Source organism: Acomys russatus, chromosome 22 (genome assembly GCF_903995435.1).
Source record: "Acomys russatus chromosome 22, mAcoRus1.1, whole genome shotgun sequence".
NCBI lineage: Eukaryota > Metazoa > Chordata > Mammalia > Rodentia > Muridae > Acomys > Acomys russatus.
The window spans coordinates 6804867-6821460 of NC_067158.1; the positions used below are offsets into that span (position 1 = coordinate 6804867).

At 42.4% G+C, this 16594-nt stretch overlaps 1 protein-coding gene and 1 pseudogene across 5 annotated transcripts in view; both read left to right on the forward strand.

Annotated features, from left to right (window-relative positions):
- The window catches only part of Sanbr (SANT and BTB domain regulator of CSR), a 51920-nt gene extending 36199 nt beyond the window's left edge, over positions 1-15721 (forward strand). For 3 of the 5 annotated variants that reach the window (XM_051164951.1, XM_051164954.1, XM_051164955.1), the window contains 8 exons: positions 1132-1164; positions 2602-2701; positions 4906-4997; positions 6254-6282; positions 6404-6477; positions 7625-7713; positions 11782-11873; positions 14065-14483. In XM_051164951.1, the coding sequence (XP_051020908.1) occupies positions 1132-1164; positions 2602-2701; positions 4906-4997; positions 6254-6282; positions 6404-6477; positions 7625-7713; positions 11782-11873; positions 14065-14143 (588 nt within the window). In that variant the 3' untranslated portion in view covers positions 14144-14483. Of the gene's footprint in view, positions 1-1131; positions 1165-2601; positions 2702-4905; positions 4998-6253; positions 6283-6403; positions 6478-7624; positions 7714-11781; positions 11874-13440; positions 13758-14064; positions 14484-15313 lie in introns of those variants that run through there. The other 2 variants (XM_051164953.1, XM_051164952.1) reach the window with 2 other exon arrangements.
- Positions 8382-10163, forward strand: LOC127205472 (40S ribosomal protein S20-like; annotated as a pseudogene).
- Positions 15722-16594: the final 873 nt, after the last annotated feature.

Genomic DNA, 16594 nt, shown 5'->3' on the forward strand with positions numbered 1-16594 from the left:
TGCTCTGCCTGCACATACACCCTGCAGGCCTGAAGAGGGCATCAGATCACATTACAGATGGCTGTGAGCCACCCTGTGGTTGCTGGGAATTGAACTCAGGACCTCTGGAAGAGCAGCCAGTGCCCTTAACCTCTGAGCCATCTCTCCAGCCCAAGGATATTTCATAGGAAGCACATTCTCCACCCTCAACCAGGCAGGAGAGAAAGACAGAAGAGATGACAGAGAGAGGAGAGACACAGAAGAGAGGGCAGATAGCTGAGAGAGGAGAGGCAGAGAGAAGACCCTGAGAGCAAAGAGAAGACAGAGCAGTGATTAAAGAGGAGTGAGAGACAGACAGGAGAGACAGGGAAGAAAAAGGAGAAAGGCATGTCCTCCATTTCATATACTAATGCAAAACACCGAATCCAGGTCCCAATGAGAGGTGCAGGACAAGCAGGTGTCTCCCCAGAAAACACATTCTCATCCATGGTGCCATGTCCAGCTCTGTGACCTGCAAACACTCATATAAATGCCTACGTTTATATACATTTATACCTGTATATAAGGTGAAACCTAGGTTCTACATATACAATAAAACACAATATTTGTCTTTCTAATTTTGATTTATTTTACTTAATACAGTGATTTCCAGGTTGCATGCATTTTCCTGCAGATGTCATTTTTTTTTCATTTTTCTTATAGCAACATAAAATTCACTGTGTATATATACTATATTTTATTTACTCTGGGTCTATTTCCTGGCTTTTGTGAACAGTACAACAATTAACATGAGTATGTGAATATCTCTGTCATATGTTGAGTTGGAGTTGGTTGGGAATGTACACAAGAGTGTTGTTGCTGGGTCATATGGCAGCTCAAGTTTCAGTTTGTTGTGAAACCTACAAAAAAGTTCCTGCTAGCAGTGAGGAAGGGCTGCTTTTCCTGCATTCTCACTGGTGTTGTCATTTGTTTTCTTGTTGCCAGCCATTCTGGGCAAGAGGTTTTAAAACTGACATATCATTAGACTAACATACTATTTTTTTAGCCCAAGTTTTAAATTATTTAAACCTGAGAATGAACCATACTTGTAGCCATGTGAAAATAAGGAGCTGCCACGGAGGGCTGCTAACCTACTGTCCCTCTGCCTTGTAGTTCTTGTCACTGAAAAACTGGACCCTGCAGTTGGTAAGTGAGCCACTAGGCTCAATTTCTTTGGACTTCTTGCTCCTGTATTGGAGTTTGATAATGACGTCTTACAATCTCTTTTTACAAATGTTGGTTAAATGTTTGTCTTCTTGTCAGCCTTTCCAGTTTTACACTTATGAGTAAAATGCCATAGATTATTTAAGAAAAAATTACACCCTGCTGTGGTGACTTAGGCCTATAGTCCCACCATTTGGGAGGCTGAGGCAAGATTCTTGTTTGTTTGTTTGTTTGTTTGTTTGTTTCGAGACAGAGTTTCTCTGTGTAGCCTTGGCTGTCCTAGATTCACTTTGTAGACCAGGCTGGCCTCAAACTCAGAGCAATCCGCCTGCCTTTGCCTCCCAAATGCTGGGATTATAGGTATGCACCACCATGCCCAGTGCAAGATTCTTGTTAAAAGACATTTTTTTTTTTAAAATGTGTGTTTGCCACCAATGTCAGGGTGCCCCTGGGGGGCCAGAAGTGGGTATCAGAACCCTTGGAGTTAGAGTTCCCAGCAATGGTGAGCCACCTGGCCTGAGTCCTGCCAACTGAACTGTAGTCCTTTGCAAGAGCAACAAATGTTCTTAACCACTGAGCCATCTCTCCAGGCCCGGGTTTAAAGATTTTAAAAGTCACCTTTAAATCACAGTTAGGGGCTTGTGACGTGACACAGCAGTTAAGGGTGCTTGCCACCAAGCCTGACCACCTGAGTTTTATCTCTAGGACCCACAAGGTAGAAGGAAAGAATTGGCTCCTGCACCTTTTCTTCCAACCTCTGCACATGTCCACATGCCAAATAATTAGATAAATAAATGTGACTAAATCACATTATGAGATTATGAAGTTCTAACAAGTTCTTTTTTTGTTGGACATTTTCTTTTGTTTTCCGGTTTGGCTTCTCAGATAAGTTCATGTTGCCCAGGCTGGCTGGGGATTCACTGTATAGCTGAGGGTGGCTGTGAATTCTTATCCTCCTGCCTCTCCCTTCCCAGCACTGGGTCTCTGGCATGTATAACTAGATGGTGTGTGTTTGTTCGCCTTGTTTTTCTGAGACATAGTCTCCATGTGTAGAGCAGGCTAGCCTCAAATTTGCCATACTTCTGCCTAGCCTCCCAAGTGCTGACATTACTATACCTAGTATTTTATTAGTCCATTTTTAAAAATGTTTATTTTAAGTTGTATGTGTGTGTGTGTGTGTGTGTGTGTGTGCGCACCCATGCATGTGAGTGCCCACAGAGGCCAGAGGCATTGCATACTGTGGCTCTCTGGCTGTACCTGTCAGTGAGGCACCTGATGTGAGTGATGGCATCCAGCTGTGTCAGTCAGGAGAGCAGCCATGCTCATAACTGCTGAGCCGTCACTCCGGCCCCATTTTATTAGTTCTCACTTGACTCACCGTTAACTAGGTAAATGTGACATGTCTCTCTCTCCACTTAGAAACAACAGTCGTTGTTCTCAGAAGAGGAAGAGTACACCACTGGGTCTGAGGTCACTGAAGATGAAGTCGGTGATGAAGAAGAAGTGTCCAAGAAACAAAGTAATGGCTCCTAATTAAAGTCAACCTTCACTGTTTATGGAGAGTGATATTCTGGGTATTTTAATGCAAGCATGGTCTATGGGCTTTACATATCTACATGTCAGATGACACTGAGAAATAGAAACAAAAAGAAAGCTCCATTAAGATTCCCTAACCCGGGCTGGCCTGCTGGCTCATCACATAAAGGTGCTGGCTGCCAAGCCTACCTGGGACCCACACCTACATTTGTCCCTCTGGCCTCCCCATGTGCATGTGTACCGCGGTGCTCACACATTCACACAAACACAGAGAAAATAAGTAAGTAAACAAACCCTGGTCCTCTGTGTATATCATCTTTACTCTTAGAGAGAGGGGAGGGGGGAACTGAGCAGTTAAGAAAGCTTGCCGCAGCCAGGCATGGTGGTGCACACCTTTAATCCCAGCACTCAGGAGGCAGAGGCAGGCGGAACGCTGTGAGTTCGAGGCTAGCCTGGTACAAAGTGAGTCCAGGACAGCCACAGCCAGGGCTACATGAGAAATTGTGTCTCAAAAAAGAAAAAAAAAAGGAAAGAAAGCATGCTGCTTTTCTAGAAGACTTGAGTTTGATTCCCCGTAACCACATTAGGTTGCTTATAATGTCCTGTCTTTAGCCACTAATTTTAACAATAATTAGTGGCTTCTATGAATGCTTTTCTCAGTTGAAAAGATCATTTCTATTTCTGCACTGCTAGGTTTTTGTAGTGGATGAATTTTGTAGTTTATCAAGTGTTTTTTTGTCTTTGATTACTAAGATCATACAAATTGTTTCCTTCATGGTGCTAGTACAGTACTGACTGACTTTCAAGTGCTACATTACTCTTCTGAGGTCAACTCCACTTGTTAAAGAGATACCATGTTTTATACCATTTGACCTACTAATATATTACTGAGAAAATTTTGTTGGTGTTCATTGGAATATTCAGTTCTCTTAGGAATCTATTTTGAGTTTTTATATCAAATGTGTCATAACTCCCTAAATTACAAAGTGTACTACTCACATTTTTTGGTAGGGGTAGGAGGTGGGGTTAGGGGCTGCTAAGCAAGCCTGCCACTACTGAGCAGCAGCCCAGCCGGGACCTCCCTTCCCCATACCATAGATGACGATGCACACAGGTGGGGAAGCTATTCAGGCTTGGGATTTTCCCCCATAGGGGGTTTAATTATGGATTTAGCTTCTTTATTGTAATGCTGCCCAAGTGTTCAATTTCTTATCTGTTTTAGTAATATAAATCACATCTTGCCTAGTTCACTGGCATAACATTGCTCTTTTGTATCTGGAGGCTGTGTAACGCTGGCATCTCTGCTCGTGGTATTAGGAATTTGTTTCTTTTTTTGTCTTGCTAGTTTGCTAGAATTTTAATTACTATTAATATTTTCAAAGAAGCAGATTTGGATATATATTTTTCTGTAGTTTGTTTTGGCATTTGCTCTTAAAGTATTTCATTCTTTATAATTATTTGGAACTGAGTTTGTTTTCATATCCAAAATGTGCTTCTTGGGTTGGTTCCCTCTCATCTTGAATTGGGGTGCTTTCAGGACTGCTTCATCCTGAAGGAGAATCCTCCTGTCAGCCATGCTTTTCCATGTGGACTGACAGGAGAGTGGAGCAGCCAACACACACACTGCTATTTGTGCATGGGTAGTGATGGCGGCAGGTTATGTGACCTGAGCATGTCACATCCGAAACACGGAATGCAGCAGGTGCTTTTCTCGTCTTTGCTCTCCTCTCCTAGACGGGCAAAGGCGAGTCTTCTCAAAGCACATGATCTCTCCGGGAAGTCACTGTCAGAAGATGTTTTTAATTCTTAAAGTAGAAGCCTGGATCATTGGTGTGCCAGAGGTGGGAAGGGCAGTTTCCATTTTTGCTGTTTTCAGATGGGGTCTCTTGTAGCCCAGGGTGGCCTTGACTCTCTGATCCTCCTGCCTCCACCTCTGGACTACCCAGAGGGCACCATCACATCCAACTAGATTTTTGGTTTCTTTATACTTTTAAAGAAAGCTGGGGATATTTAAAACTGTTTTACCAGCCGGATCTCTGAGTTTGAAGCCAGCCTGGTCTACAGAGCAAGTTCCAGGACAGCCAGGGCTGTTACACAGAGAAAACGTGTCGCGGGGGGGGAAAAAAGTAGCAATGACATTGTGGGAGAACGGGACTCATGTTCCTAATGTTGTCCTTTGTTTGCCAGGGAAAAGGGAGAAGCCAAAGAAGTTTAATAAGCAACCAAAGAAGCAGCTGTCCTCACCCTGTTCTCAAAAGAAAGAAAAGGTGCTGGAGAAGGTAACTGGAAGATGCAACGCACCTTTAACGTATAAGAAGTAAACAAGCAGGGCCAGGTGTGGTGGCGCACGCCTGAAATCCCAGCCCTTGGGCGGCAGAGGTGGGCAGATCTTTGTGAGTTCATGGCCAGCCTGGTCCACAGAGTGAGTCCAGGACAGCCAGAGATAGGGATCCAGAAGATACAGGAGCATTGGAAAAGGAAGGTGCAAAACACTGCATAGGCACGACACACCATCCTCTGTAAGAGAGGGATACGCATGATTCCCTTCCACGTGCACAAGCACTTGGCGAGATTAACTCCATGTGGAAAGGACCACTAAAGACAATTTTTATTATATGTGCTATTTAAACTTTTTAATATTTTTACCAGTAGTATGGATTTATAAAAAGTAAATAGACTTTTAAAATTGACATAAATTCTGTTTCATGACCTAGAAAATTCACTTTATTTTCCTGACAAAACAGTAGTACCTGCAGGTGACTGAACAGAATCCCTGAGTCCCAACATGTATTAAAGGCTATTTTTAAGCTAAGATCCACACAGGAGCTGGAGAAATGGCTCAGTGGTTAAGAGCACTGACTTTTCTTCAAAAGGACCTGGGTTCAATTCCTACCATGTGCATGGCAGTTCAAAACTGCCTGGAATTCCAGTTCCAGGGCGTCCAACACCTTCACACAAACACACACACATGCAAGCAAAACACCTGCACTTAAAATTTTTAAAAAGAAAAAAGATAAGACCCAGTTACATTGGATCTTAGTTAATTAAGTACTACAGATGTATGAATGTGTTTTTTCAATATTGCATAAGTTTAGCATGAGTTCAACAGATAGACATTCAAAGTCTGTATTTTTTTCTCTTTGATAAACTTTCTTCTCTGAAGCTGTTTACCATGAAGGTCATAATAAGCTTTTTTTCACTATTATAGACGTTTTTGCTGCAGGGCTTTGTTTGTTTGTTTGTTTGTTTGTTTGTTTGTTTGTTTGAACAAGGTCTTACTATATAGCCCTGGCTGGGCTGAAACTCACCATCTTGACCAGACTGGCCTGAAACTCATGGAGCCCTGCCTGCCTCTGCTGGGATTAACATGGGCACCACCACTCTTAGCTGTTGCTGCAAGGTTTAAATTAATCACAGTTTCAGATGTTCTTGGTATAGTGTCTTGAACTCAAATAAATGTAAATTGCTCTTGTAATTAATGAGAGCCCTAATAATTATGCTCGGATTAGACATTGCTATCTTCTCTTTTTTTCAGTCAACTTCTAGAGATGTTTCTCCTTTCATGTGAGTATCTGTTCCGTGTCCAGTTGGAAATCCGTCCCTTGTTTGGTTTGGGCACGGGCTGTGCTGGCAGTCCCCTCTGACAGCAGCACCAATGCTCGTGCCTGTCCCATTTCTCCAACAGCGTGAGTGCGCAGAAGAATAAGTGGGATGCCACCAGGTCCCTGAGGTTCAACCAAGATGCACAAAGAGAAGATGGTAAATTTTATTATCTGAGTAACACACAAGCTAGGTATAAACAACAGTGTTTTTATTATTGTGTGTCTTTGTAGGGGTGGTAAGTGCAAGTACCATTAGAAGCCAGAAGAGGGTGTCACCTATCCTGCGGGCTGGAGTCAAAGGCAGCGGGGAGCTGTCTGATATAGGCCTAATGTGGGTGCTGGGAACCCAACTTTGAGAAGGCCCCTTTGAAAAGAGTTTGTGCTCTTAACCACTAACCCATCTCTCCAGCCCCATGAATTATATGCTGAATAGTCTCGAAGGTTCCAAAATATGGCCCCCACGTGTGCACATTCTCTTTGTACCAATCAGAGTTTTCATTACTAGACCATCCAGTGGGTAATAACGTTGTTTATGCATCTGTGACTTTAAGATCTCTTAGACTTGTTTTTACATATTTTACTGTAAAAAATTACTAAATATGTTTTAGGCTGCATCTTAACATTGTGGCTTTTACACAAAATACTCAAAGCTGGGTGTTTTATAAAGAAAAGACATTTATTCAGCTTACAGTTTTGCAGTGCCATAAGTGTCTCCTTGGCTCTGGTGAACACCTTCTGGCTACAGTGCTAATATGGTAGATGTCAGCCTAAGGAGCATGTATAGGAGGAAACAGTCACATGGCAAAAAAGCAAACAAAAGCCTCGAACTCACAGCGATCCTCCTGCCTCTGCCTCCCGAGTGCTGGGATTAAAGGTATGCGCCACCATACCCAGCAAGAGATTCTTTTTACAACAACCTGCCCTTACAGGAATTAAACAGGTCACACAATAACTCCCTTGATCCCTTCTAGGACTGGTGGCCCCAGTGAACTAACCACTTTCCACCAGGCCCCAGCTCCTCAAGGTTCCTGCACCCTTCAATATTACCACAGTAGGGATCAGACTATAGCACACGATGCTTGGGAGAGCCTCACACCACATCACGCCCAGCCGTCTGAAAGGCAGTACAGCTGTCCCGTGTTAGCCATTTGCTCCGTGCTCCCTTAAGCTCTTAACAGATAGCCTGAAGTATGTACCTGAAAAGAGCAGCAACAGGCATGTTCATACGCCTTTGTTGAGTATAGTCTTTCTGTGAAAATGAACACTGTTATTAGGAAAAGCAATGTTCTGTTTTTTACTTTCAGATCAGCGACGGATGTCTGAAATTACAGGGCATCTGATAAAAATGAGATTGGGTGATCTGGACCGAGTCAAGTCAAAGGAATCAAAAGAAGTAAGAATATGCACCAGTGTGCTATGCTTACGTAAAAATTTCCTTCCTGCATTTATTTCATCACGAAAAGTAACTACTGTCTTGGTTAGGGTTTCTACTGTTTGTAGAGACACCATGACCAAGGCAACTCTTACAAAGGAAAACATTTGAGTGAGGCTGGCAGGTCAGAGGTGTGGTCCGTTGTCATCATAGGGGGAAGCATGGCAGCATGGGGGCAGACATGGTACTGGAGGAGGAGCTGAAGTTCTGCATCTGGATCCACGGCAGCAGGAAGTGAGAGAGAGGGGAGAGAGAGAGAGACAGACAGACAGACAGACAGACACGGACACAGTGGGCCTGGCTTAAGCATCTGAAACCTCAAAGCCCGTCCCTAGTGACACACTTCCTCCACAAGGCCACACCTCCTAATAGTGCCTCTCCCTATGGGCCTGTTGGGGACATTTTCATTCAAACCACCAAAGCCATTATACTGTACTGGGTAACGTGTTCGTTCCTTCCTTATTTTATTTTGAGCATGGAAAATATTTTTCAAATTTTTTAAAAGGATGTTAAAAGAGCATCTTTGATATTTTTATATTCAATGTCAGTTAACAAAAATTCACATACAAGTTTTCTGTCATCTCTCATTATTTATGGTCCATAAGTTCCCTTCTCATACTTGATAAAGCATGTTATCCTTAAAGCATAATGTCACACCAAGAGTAGATTGGCTGCTTACTGTTGGCCAAGTGAAGAAAGTAAGTGCTGCATTTAGTCACCTTTCTTGCCTAGATGTCACTCTGAGGTAAAATGCTATCTTGCTGAGACTCGGGGCTGAACTCTCCTTGTACTCCCAGAAGATGTATATGTAATAGCATTGTGTGTTATGCATATCTGTATCACAGGTGCACCGCAGCTCCTGCCCTAGTCCTTACTGGATGTAGCTCACTGGTGCAGTGCATGCCTAGAATGCACAGGACCCTCAAGTCAACCCCCAAGAGCAAAAGTAGAATGAAATAAATGGGACAACATCTATTTACTTACCCATAAAATTTACAAAGGGAAACAAACTGATCTTCAGTTAGATAAAACTTTCTTAGCTAAAAGACCTGTAAACTTGTGCAATACACACACACTAAATTAATTATTAAAAATGTTTTAGTTTCTTAGCTTCAACACTAAAGCATTAGCCACAAAAGAAAAATTAATCAGCTGGGCGCAGTGACACACCTGTAATCCCAGCTCTTAGGGAGGCAGAAGCAGGCAGATCTCTGTAAGTTCAAGACCAGCCTGGTCTACAGAGTGAGTGAGTCTAAGACAGCCAGGGCTGTTACACAGAGAAGCCTTGTCTCAAAAAACCAAAAGAGAAGGAGAGGATTAAAAGTTCATATAAAATAATAAACCATGTGTAAAATTTTGTCTGATAAAGAATTTCTGGAAAAGAAAGGGAAAATATTGTAATTAAATTATAATCTCAAAAGAGCTCAATAATAAAATAATTCAATAAAAATAAATAGGCAAGCTGGGTGTGGTGGTGTATGCCTTTAATCCCAGCACTTAGGGAGGCAGAGGCAGTTGAATCTCTTTGATTTCCAGACCCACCTGACCTATATAGTAAGTCCCAAGTCAGCCAGGGTAGCCTGAGAAACCATGTCTCAAAATAATAGAGTCTGGAGAGGTGGCAGAGCACTTACAAGCACTGGCTGCTCTTGCAGAGGATCCATGTTCAGTTCTCACCACCCACACGGCTGCTCACAACCCTCTCCGACTGCTCCAGCCCCAGGGGTTCCAAGGCCCTCTTTGTCTCCAAGGGCACTACACAGCTGATATACCGGCATGCAGGCAAAACACCTATACACACAAAATAATTTAAAATAACAATGAATAAATAAACCAGGCTAAGGATTAGCCAAACATCTTGAAGAAGGAGCTGCAGGTAGCAAGTAAACACGAAAAAAAGAAGCATTAGTAGTCATTGGAGAAATACAAATTAACATCTCTTGGTGCATGCAGCGGAGCTCTGTTCACTCTGCTGCCATCCTGACTTAGCGCTGTTCGCTCCTGCTGAGGAACAAGTCGGTCAGGAAGCTGTGCGATAGCCTTGGCCTTTAAAGATGCTGGAAAGACGACCGTGGAACCCAAGGTGGCCATTCACCAAATTCGAATCACGCTCACCAGCCGCAACGTGAAGCCGCTGGAGAAGGTGTGTGCCGACTGGATCAGAGGCGCAAAGGAAAAGAATCTGGAAGTGAAAGCGGTGCACGTGCCTACCAAGACACTGAGACCCACTACAAGAAAAACGCCTTGTGAAAGTTCCAAGACTTGGGATGGTTTCCAGATGACAATCCACAAGTGACTCATTGACTTACGCAGTCCTTCTGAGATTGTTAAGGAGATTACTTCCATCAGTATTGATCCAGGAGTGGAGGTTGAAGTCAGCATTACAGACGCCTAAGTCAACTATTTTAATAAATTGGTTTAAACAGTTGTTTAAAAAAACAACAAAAAACATCTCAGTGCTATACTACTTCTGCAAGTTCTGAAAATTTTAAGTGCTTGTAAGGATGTGAACCAAGCAAATGGAATTCTATACAGGTTGTAGGGATGCAAAAGGGAATGGAAAATTGTTTGGCAGCTTTTCATAATGCCATGCATTTATAGCAGCATTGTTCATAATTGTGAAAAACCTGAAAGGCTTCAAAAATGATGTCTTTATCTAACAAATAAGACAAGAAAAATTCTGAGGTTGCCTCAATTTAAAAGGGTAGAAACGAGACAGCGGAAGCCTAACTCAAAACAAGGTATAGGCTGCTTGCCTGTAGCCTCAGCACTCAGCAGAAGTGTGGGCAACAGCCGCAATTGAGTGCTTGCCGTCCCCAGGCTCAGTGGTGTCATCCCGCCCGAGCTGTGCCCCGGGCCTGCCCTTCCTTTTCCTCTGATTTCTATAGCAGCTCGATAACCCTTCTCTTTCAAAGAACCCTCAGGCTCACGGGTATTTGGTTGCTGTGGGTGTAGTTGAGTTTATAGAATGCTCACCAAGCATGCTGCAGGCCCTGGGTTTGATTCCCAGCAGCACATAAAATGGATGCGGTAGTGCAGTCCCTGCACGTGAAAGGTGGAGGCAGGAGGATCAGAAGTTCAAGGTCATCTTTGGCTACATAGTAAGTTCAAACCCAGCCTAGTCTACATGAGACCCTCCCTAAGGGGAGAAGAGAGTTTGGGGTTTTGCAAATAAACTACACATGTTTAAAAATAAAGAAAGACAGACTCAGGGCCAGAGAAGTCACGTAGTGGCTAAGAGCAGCATGGGAGCTGGAGCTCGGATTCTAGCCCCAGACAAGAGGCAGCTGTGCTAACTAGCACCAAGGGCAGAGGAGACAGAAGGGCGTGCTGGCTCAGTGAGAGACCCTGCCTCAGAGGAGCAAGGCGGACAATAATACTAGAGGCTTACTGATATCTTTCTCTAGCCCCCACAGGAGCACAAACACACAATAAAATCCTCCTATGGATAAATCTATACATTATACTAAGACAAGGAAATTAAAAGATTGAAAATGCTACATACGGGGCTGGAGAGATGGCTCAGAGGCTAAGAGCACTGTCTGCTCTTCCAGAGGTCCTGAGTTCAATTCCCAGCACCCACATGGTGGCTCACAACCATCTAGAATGAGATCTGGCGCCCTCTTCTGGCCTGCAGGTGTACACTATATGTGTAATAAATGAATACATAAATAAGAAAATGCTACATGCTGTATGACTCCTAATGCAGTGTGTTCTGGAAAATGCTAAACTGTACAAACAGACCAGCAGATTGGTGGTTGATGGATGTGCTAGATGGATCAGCTTCAGGAAAGGGGATTTTTTTTAGGGATGATAAGACAGGTCTGTGTCTTCATCGTTGAAGGGTTTTACAATTGTATACATTTGTCAACAACCCAGAAAGTGGTAAGTTTTACTGTACGTAACACTTCAAAAGCCTGAGTTTTATAGCTCAAAAACGAAATTCCTTTCTAAAATTGAAAGTGTGTCATGTTGTGGGTCAGGCTTTATTTCCTTGACGGTAACTCGACTTTGTCTCTTTATTTACAGTTTGCAGGAGGTATTTATTCTAGGCTTGAGGCACAAGTGAAAGCCTCTGTGCCTACCAGTGCCCGGCAAAACAGCTCGGACAAGAATCCAAGGTAAATGAGCAAGCAGGATGCCTCTAGCTCTGCAGAGCGACACTAAAACACTAGAAGCATGCAGTAAGCTTTCAGTTTTTATTTCATCAAAGTCAGAACTGATTTTAACCTAAAAATATTTTTAAAGGTCATAAACGTAAAAGGTTTAGTGTTTTGTTTTTTTTTTTATTTAAGTTTTCGGTTTATTTGGCCAAGTCCATTTGAGTCAGCTGGTAAAAATGAACTCGGCAGGGGTTGTTGTGTACAGCCTAGAGGTAAGCAGCTTCCCTGGCACACTCAAGGCCTTACACACCACCCTCCTCATCATCGTGTGCAGTAAGAATAGTAGTGTGCAACTATGAATTGGCAGATTTGTCCAACTGTGTACGTGATGTGTTAGTATTTATGGTAATCCCTGAATCTTCCCTGTCGCTTGCTTGTTCTTTCTCGTCCCCTGCCGTCTCCTCTGGCTGCTCTCGCTCAGACAGACAGTTGGAGATAGAGGGCGGCATTTTCTTAGGCTGTGAAAGTGACCAGGGACCAGAGAGAACACTGTTCTCATCTACGTTTTAAGTAGGCTTTGCATTCTTCTAAAGTCTCAATCTCTCTCTCTTAATCTCTCCCTCCCTATACCCCCCCCCCCCCCCCCGCTCCTCACCCCCACCTCCCACTCTGTGTAGTCCTGGCTGTCCCGGACTCACTTTGTAGACCAGGCTGGCCTCAAACTCACAGAGATCTACCTGCCTCTGCCTCCCGAGTGCTGGGATTACAGGCGTGTGCTACCAAATAGTTGACAGACCTGGTTACTTCCTCTTACAGAGAAGGCAATGGGATGGCCTATTCTTTTATCAGAGAGCCTCCTGAGTCTGTAGCACCTCACTTCTCTTCATAAAGCTAACTGGCAAGTCTGTGCCCTTCATCACAAACGTTTTCTTGAACTTAAGTTCCTGAGGTATGGACACTAGTATTAGCAATGCTAATGTGACCAGCTTGTGATTCTGAAACTTACAAAGCTCAGAAATCAAAAGCCTTGTCAAATGTTTGTCAAAAGTTCGTCCTGAACTGCTGCAGTTTTACTCTTCTCACGGTCTGAATGACGGTTTGTTTCCCTGAGGAAACATTAATAGGCTTCACTAGACTGGCCCTGCCTGTGCTACGCAATGCACATACTACATTCTCTAAAAATATTGTTAGCGGCCGGCCATGGTGGCGCACACCTCTAATCCCAGCACTGTGGAGGCGGAGACAGGCGGATCTCTGTGAGTTCGAGCCCAGCCTGGTCTACAAAGAGAGTCCAGGACAGCCAGGGCTCTGTGTAGCAGAGAAACCTTGTCTTGAAAAACCAAAAATAATTAAAAAATAAATATGTATATATATGTACATGCATATATATATATATATATATATATAATTTTTTTTAGGAAATCTGAATTCCAAACTACAGCTCACTCCAGGGGTTTTAGAAGATTCTCAATGAGCGACACTGTTCACTGAATGTAGATGTTGTCAGGCACAAAGACTGAGGCAGCTACAACACCCTGCTGCCCTAGAAGCAAGTCTGACTTTGTTTTCTGTTTAAAAAACCTAGGTCTAAAAGTCGTTTTGGTCAAGGGCGTCCTGCATAAAGCACCCTAAGTATAAAAAGAGAGAAGGCACACTTCCTGGACATCTGAAATTGCTCTTTCTTGAAGATCTTCAAAACAATGACTTCTAGGTGTCTTAGTTATTCCACAAACCACATAAATCATGCTGAGACAAATATATAGTTAGGGGTCACTAAATCTAATTGTAAATATAAATTTTCTTATATAAATATCTGTATAATTCTAGACTGTGTAGAAAATAACTGCACTCTTTACATAGTTAAAATCCCTAGTGTTTGTTTCTCTTTATTTATTTGAAAGAGAAGAGTTGGTAAGACCATAAGAAATTAGGGGTACATGATTGGTACCGTTCCTGTGCATGTACACTGATCATTATGTTTTGGAACCATTAAGTCTTAGGCATAGTGTTGGTAAGTGGATGTTACATGGTGAACTGTCCAGTGATGCTGAGGTTAGTTTGTATGAATGCTAAGGAGCGACAGACCAGGAGGCTGAGTTCATGGGGTTCCAAGGTGAAGTTATTTCAATACCATGTTGGGCCAGAAGGATTACTCTTCAGTATTATTATGTGGAAAGTACAATATTAATCCCACTTTTGTTTCTTTCAGTTTTACATGCTTATCTGTAAGTCATCTGAGCCTGAACTGGTTGTTGCCTCTCTCCTCTGTGACTCTGGTGACATTCTGAATTTCCTAATGCAGCCTGTGATGGTTTAGGTAGCAAGTCATTGCAGTTCTGTGTCACAGTCACTTACATGGTTTTCAGACCAATCTACTCAATCTATTTCAACAGACCCTCAAAAGTTATGATTGCTAGTTACTTAGAAGTATCTTAAAATTTCATACATTCAAGAAAAAATAAAACTATTTTATAGAGCATGTTTTAATTTTTCCTAACCAGGTAGATAACATACTCAGGGAAATTTTGTTCCAGACTGTAAACATGTACTAAATTATGTGTTTGGAAATTATTTATAGGTCTCTGAAGACCATAAGATGCATGCTATTTTTGTTTGTTTGTTTGTTTGTTTTTTGAGCAGGGTTTCTCTGTTTATCCTTGGCTGTCCTGGACTCATTTTGTAGACCAGGCTGTCCTCGAAGTCACAGTGATCCGCCTGCCTCTGCCTCCCAAGTGCTGGGATTAAAGGCGTGCGCCACTGCACCCTGCTGATGCACACTATTTCTATTTTTTGTTTTCCTTTGCCTTGTGCTTCACATCTTCAAATTATTTGGAGAATAACCCATGATAATATGTAACAGAATAGTTCTAAAAGAAAAATTCAAGTCTTTTTTTGTTTCTTTTTTATTACTTTTATTTTTTACATATACATATATATTATTACACATATGTAAAATAAACTACATACAGCAAAAAGAACCACACAACAATCAAGAATTATATTAATGTTACATTCATAGTTTTTTTTTGCTATTTGTATTTGGCAACTTTGAAAAAAAACATCTTTCCTATCTTGGTGCAACTAGAATTCTGAATGTAAATCAGTATCTATCATATAAAAATTCAAGCCTTACACTCAGTTCACACAAAAAGAAATTATAATTTTTAGTGTACCCTTTAAATGCTATATGAGGCTCATAATTATTTGACAATTATGTTTTTAATATGTTTGCAAGTTTTGGTCTAGAATATAACTGCTTTTCGGTTGTCTGATACTTTGAAATGACTTATACTATATTTATTTTGAAGAGAGTGTTTGTTAGTGAATGATGTGGGCCCCGTTAGTTACCAGCTATGTATTGGCTCCTGGATTCCCTGGTAGAAGGATTTGGATTTATATGTGTAAGCAGGCCGTGGTCACTGTACTTAGAAGGGAATATGCTCTTTTGATTTTTACAGATGATAAAAGTGCACACTGCTTCTCCCTGAGGGGCCTGAACTACTGATTGATGTTAACAAACCAGACTTTATTGCAATCTGATTTTATACAGAATGTGCTTTTTATTTTGTGTCTATCTGTGGTACACAGACAGGCGTTCCTTCTGCCAAGAACTTGAAGGTTTTCCTCACATTAACTCTGACCTCATAGTTCTTTAATTGAAATAAATGGCAATGACAAAAATCATGGAAAAAGTCCCGTGATCCGACTCCTTCGCTGTATGAGAAGTCCGGAGCGCTCTGTGTTCTGCACACTTCCCTGGAAAGTCAGCTGTGGCACAGGTGAAAGTCTTAGGCTTTAAGATTATGTTTTGAGTGTGGTGGCACACCCCGTCACTCTGGAAACCGAGGTAGGAAAATCTCACATTCAACTCTGTCTCAGAACACTTAGCAAAAGATTCAAGGGTTGGAATGCTACAGAGGATCTGGGCTGGAACTCGGTCGTAGAACCAACACTTGCCTGGATGCAGGGGAGCCTGGGTTTGAGCCCCCCGAACACAGGTGTGGGTGGACATGCCGCAGGAAGGTGATCAGGTCACAGTGCTGGGTGCACAGTTTCTCACCGTGTGTGTTACCGTTCTTTGGAATGCTCAGTTGGGAAGCTGAGGCTTCCGATGAGGCTGATGCTGTCATTGTTTTGATGATGGCAAATTTAAATAAACATTAAAAAGCCTTTTGCCTCCAAACCTGGCAGTAAATTTTCAGCCAATCTCTAGCTATGCTTGAGCAACTATTATGCATCTCCCAGGCCAGAGGCACTGGGGTACCTAGCCAGTCCAATTCTAATGGGTTAGCTCTCCCATCCCCTAAAATCTGGTCTATATGGGAAGCTAACCCTGGGATAATGTTACAGAATTGCTGGGAGTGAGTAAATCAATAGGTGTAGATAATTAGTACAGTACTTGCTGGCTTATAGCAATCTCTCCATAAATCTCATGTATTTTTTTAAAGATTTGTTTATTTATTATTATGTATACAGAGCTCTGGAATCTGAAGGCCAGCAGAGGGCATCAGATCACATTATAGATGGCTTTGAGCCACCATGTGGTTGCTGGGAATTGAACTCAGGACCTCTGGAAGAACAGTCAGTGCTCTTAACCGCTGAGCCATCTCTCCAGCCCAAATTCTTTTGGGTGAAAGTTTATTGTACCTCTTCCTATAATTTGAGTTTCTAAGGTAGGTGTGTTTGTGTGTGTGTGTGTGTGTGTGTGTTCGTTCAGGAAGGGCATTGCTTAGCCAGAA